The sequence below is a fragment of the Palaemon carinicauda genome, chromosome 5, assembly GCF_036898095.1.
Source record: "Palaemon carinicauda isolate YSFRI2023 chromosome 5, ASM3689809v2, whole genome shotgun sequence".
In the NCBI taxonomy this organism is placed as follows: domain Eukaryota; kingdom Metazoa; phylum Arthropoda; class Malacostraca; order Decapoda; family Palaemonidae; genus Palaemon; species Palaemon carinicauda.
In genome coordinates, this window is record NC_090729.1 from 37,628,971 (window position 1) to 37,633,968 (window position 4,998).

The 4,998-nt window shown below is 42.5% G+C and overlaps 2 protein-coding genes across 2 annotated transcripts in view; both read right to left on the bottom strand.

The window, feature by feature from the left end:
* Positions 1 to 704, bottom strand: part of LOC137640841 (micronuclear linker histone polyprotein-like) — a 1,921-nt gene extending 1,217 nt beyond the window's left edge. Inside the window, exon 1 of the mRNA XM_068373309.1 lies at positions 647 to 704. Within this exon, the coding sequence (XP_068229410.1) occupies positions 647 to 704 (58 nt within the window). The remainder of the gene's footprint in view (positions 1 to 646) is intronic.
* A 173-nt stretch (positions 705 to 877) lies between these two features.
* On the bottom strand, positions 878 to 3,265 carry LOC137640842 (peptidyl-prolyl cis-trans isomerase G-like). The gene is made up of 2 exons (XM_068373310.1): positions 3,073 to 3,265; positions 878 to 1,914 (listed from the first exon to the last, which is right to left on the bottom strand). The coding sequence occupies exons 1-2, from the start codon at positions 3,263 to 3,265 to the stop codon at positions 878 to 880; spliced, it is 1,230 nt and encodes a 409-aa protein (XP_068229411.1).
* Positions 3,266 to 4,998: the final 1,733 nt, after the last annotated feature.

Consider the following 4,998-nt stretch of genomic DNA (forward strand, 5'->3'; position numbering starts at 1 on the left):
TTTCTTTGCTCTGCCCCCCTTGGATGACGTTTTTTCTTTACTCTGCCCCCCTTGGATGATGTTTTCTCTTGGCTCTGCCACCCTTGGATGACGTTTTTTCTTGGCTCTGCCACCCTTGGATGACGTTTTTTCTTTGCTCTGCCCCCTTGGATGAATTTTTTCTGGCTCTGCCACCCTTGGATGACGTTTTTTCTTGGCTCGGCCACCCTTGGATGACGTGTTTTTTCTTGGCTCTGCTACCCTTGGATGATGTTTTTTTCTTGTCTTTAACCACCCTTGGATAACGTTTTTTCTTGGCTCTGCCACCCTTGGATGACGTTTTTACTTGGCTCTGCCACCCTTCGATGACGTTTTTTCTTGGCTCTGCCACCCTTGGATAACGTTTTTTCTTGGCTCTGCCACCCTTGGATGACGTTTTTTCTTGGCACTGCCACCCTTGGATGACGTTTTTTCTTTGCTCTGCCCCCCTTGGATGACTTTTTTCCTGGTTCTGCCACCCTTGGATGACGTTTTTTCTTGGCTCGGCTACCCTTGGATGAGGTGTTTTTCTTGGGTCTGCTAACCTTGGATGACGTTTTTTCTTGTCTTTAACCACCCTTGGATAACGTTTTTTCATGGCTCTGCTACCCTTGGATGACGTTTTTACTTGGCTCTGCCACCCTTCGATGACGTTTTTTCTTGGCTTTGCCACCCTTGGATAACATTTTTCTTGGCTGTGCCACCCTTGGATGAAGTTTTCTCTTGGCTCTGCCACCCTTGGATGACGTTTTTTTCTTGGCTCTGCCACCCTTGGATAACGTTTTTTCTTGTCTTTAAGCACCCTTGCATAACGTTTTTTCTTGGCTCTGCTACCCTTGGATGACGTTTTTTCTTGTCTTTAACCACCCTTGGATAACGTTTTTTCTTGTCTCTGCCACCCTTGGATCACGTTCTCTCTTGACTCTGCCACCCTTGGATGACGTTTTTTCTTGGCTCTGCCACCCTTGGATAACGTTTTTTCTATGCTCTGCCACCCTTGGATGAGGTTTTTTTTTTGCTCTGCCTCCCTTGGATGATTTTTTTCCTGGCTCTGCCACCCTTGGATGACGTTTTTTCTTGGCTCGGCCACCCTTGGATGACTTGTTTTTCTTGTCTCTGCTACCCTTGGATGACGTTTTTCCTTTTCTTTAACCAACCTTGGATGACGTTTTTTCTTGGCTCTGCCACCCTTGGATAACGTTTTTTCTTGGCTCTGCCACCCTTGGATGAGGTTTTTTCTTTGCTCTGCCTCCCTTGGATGATTTTTTTCCTGGCTCTGCCACCCTTGGATGACGTTTTTTCTTGGCTCGGCCACCCTTGGATGACTTGTTTTTCTTGTCTCTGCTACCCTTGGATGACGTTTTTCCTTTTCTTTAACCAACCTTGGATAACGTTTTTTCTTGGCTCTGCTACCCTTGGATGACGTTTTTTCCTGGCTCTGCCACCCTTGGATGACATTTTTTTCTTTGCTCTGCCCCTTTGGATGACGTTTTTTCTTCACTCTGCCCCCCTTGGATGATGTTTTCTCTTGGCTCTGCCACCCTTGGATGACGTTTTTTCTTATCTCTGCCACCCTTCGATGACGTTTTTTCTTTGCTTTGCCCCCCCTTGGATGAATTTTTTCTGGCTCTGCCACCCTTGGATGACGTTTTTTCTTGGTTTGGCCACCCTTGGATGACGTGTTTTTCTTGGCTCTGCTACCCTTGGATGACGTTTTTTTCTTGTCTCTAACCACCCTTGGATAACGTTTTTTCTTGGGTCTGCCACCCTTGGATGATGTTTTTACTTTTCTCTGCCACCCTTCGATGACGTTTTTTCTTAGCTCTGACACCCTTGGATAACGTTTTCTCTTGGTTCTGCCACCCTTGGATGACGTTTTTTCTTGGCTCTGCCACCCTTGGATAACGTTTTTTCTTGTCTTTAACCACCCTTGGATAACGTTTTTTCTTGTCTTTAACCACCCTTGGATGACGTTTTCTCTTGGCTCTGCTACCCTTCGATGACGTTTTTTCTTGGCTCTGCCACCCTTGGGTGACGTTTTTTCTTAGCTCTGCATCCCTTCGATGACGATTTTTCTATTTACTGCCCCCCGGGGAGACGTTTTTACTTGTCTCTGCCACCCTTGGATGACATTTTTTTCTTGGCTCTGCCACCCTTGGATGACGTTTTTTCTTGGCTCTGTCACCCTGGATGACGTTTTATTTTGGCTTTCCCACTTTTGGATGACACTTTTTCTTGGCTATACTACCCTTGGATGACGTTTTTTTCTTGGCTCTGCCACCTGTGGATGACGTTTTTTCTTTGTGCTGCCCGCCTTGGATGACGTTTTTTCTTGGCTCTGCCACCCTTGGATGACGTTTTTTTCCTGGCTCTGCCACCCTTGGATGACACTTTCTCTTGGCTCTGTTAACCTTGGATGACGTTTTTTCTTTGCGCTGCCCCACTTGGATGATGTTTTCTCATGGCTCTGCCCCCCTTGGATGATGTTTTCTCATGGCTCTGCCACCCTTGGATGACATTTTTTCTTAGCTCTCCCACTCTGGGATGAGATTTTTTCTTGTCTCTACAACCCTTGCATGACGATTTTTCTAAATTCTGCCAACCTTGGAGACGTTTTTTCTTGGCTCTCCCACCCTTGGGTGACATTTTTTTCTTGGCTCTCCCACCCTTGTTTGACATTTTTTTCTTGGCTCTGTCACCGTTGGTTGACGTTTTTTCTTGGCTCTCCCATTCTTGGATGATATTTTTTTCTTGGGTCTACCACACTTGGATGACGTTTTTTTTGGCTCTGCCACCCTTGGGTGACGTTTTTTCTTAGCTCTGTCACCCTTGGGTACGATTTTCCCATTCTCTGCCACCCTTGGAGACGTTTTTTCTTGGCTCGGCCAATCTTGGATGACGTGTTCTTCTTGGCTCTGCCACCCTTGGATGACGTTTTTTTTTCTTGTCCTTGCCACCCTTTCATAAATTTTTTTTCTTAGCTCAGCCACTCTTGGATGAGGTTCTTTCTTGGCTCTGCCACCCTTGGATGACGTTTTTTCTTAGCTCTCTCACCCTTGGGTGACGTTTTTTCTGGTCTCTGCCACCCTTGGATGACATTTTTTCTTGGCTCTGCTACCCTTGGATGACGTTTTTTCTTGGTTCTCCCACCCTTGGATGACGTTTTTTGTTTGCTCTGCCACCCTTGGATGACGCTTTTTCCTGGCTCTTCCACCCTTGGATGACGTTTTTTTCTTTGCTCTGCCATCCTTGGATGACGTTTTTTCTTGTCTTTGCCACCCTTGGATAACGTTTTTTTTTGGCTCTGCCACCCTTGGATGACGTTTTTTCCTGTCTCTGCTACCCTTGGATGACGTTTTTTGTTGTCTCTGCCAACCTTTAATGACGTTTTTTTCTTGGCTCTCCTACCCTTAGATGACATTTTTTCTTGTGTCTGCCATCCTTGGATGACGTTTTTTCTTGGCTCTCTCACCCCTGGATGATATTTTTTTCTTGGCTCTGCTACCCTTGGATGACGTTTCTTCTTGGCTCTGCCGCCCTAGGATGACTTATTTTCTTGGCTCTGCCTCCCTTTAATGACTTTTTTTTGGCTCCATCACCCTTGGATGACCTTTTTTCTTGGCTCCGTTACCCTTTGATGACGTTTTTTCTTGACTTTGCCACCCTTGGCTGAGGTTTTTTCTTGGTTCTGCCACCCTTGGATGACGTTTTTTTTGGCTCTGCCACCCTGGGATGACGTTTTTTGGGGGGGCTTTGCCCCCATCTGGAAATAAACCCTACCACCTCAAGTCAAGAAAAAGTCAAAGATTTAACCATACAGTGATAAAGGTTTGAGTGACAATGAAGCTTTCAATCATATAGATTGTAACATATTTTCTTAATCCATATAGTTCTTGAAATTGTTTCTTTGAGATGAAATAATCCTAATTACCATTTTCATTCGATGGGCAAGAAACCATGAACATTTTTCTCTCTCTCTCTCTCTCTCTCTCTCTCTCTCTCTCTCTCTCTCTCTCTCTCTCTCTCTTATTTTATAAGTAATGGTCAGAACATAACAGCAGAACTAATAAAACTTTTGTAAAAAATGCCTTTACGGAAATCATTTATCTAATAATACTACCCAATAGTGTATTTAATGTCATTTCCATTAAAAGTTCCCAAGTCTTTAGGACCCTTTTTTTCATATTATTTTGTCACATTAGGTTTTAGTCAGTCCTTTTGGTCATAGAATATTACCAACCTGATTCTAACGTCACAATCCAATAATCTAATTTAAATATTTCCAAATTAAGATTGTTTTATTTAGCAAGAAAAACGATTATCAGTTTTATTGTATTTATATCGAAATATAAAGAAGTAAACCTTAAATCAACTGTTTCCATGATTGCAGCAACAAGGTGACCGACCGTTCCTTCTCCCGTTTGCTCAACCGTTAACCCTGGATAGGTATGCTACTCGGACACCCCTTTAAGGGTATACTCGGTCGTGAACGACCCCGACTCCGAAAAAAATTCAGGAAAAATTTAGTTATGCATCAATCTGTATTGTTTGACTTGCTAAAAATACTTCAAAGAATGCTAAAAATTACTGAAAATATAAATATTACCCATCTACAAAATAACTATTTATTGGAAATATATTAAAAATTTAAGTATACAAAAAAAAGACTTGACGTAAATATTCACAAAAAATAGAAATATACATATACACATAAATCCCTTTAGGGACCCCTTCTTAGTTGGTAAAGCAACAGCGTGTAATTGCTGGAAATGAGTTGGACCCATAGAAGTCAAGATCTGAAATGAGAAAAAAAGGGTAAATTTTTTTGGCCAAAAAAATTTGTACAAATTTCATGAATTTTTTGGGGTACCCAAATGAAATAGGAAGAGGCTAATTTCATTATAGAATAAACTCATATTATCATAGAACAGAAATACATAATAAAATGTGCACTAAGATGTAATTTACTGTTATAACAGG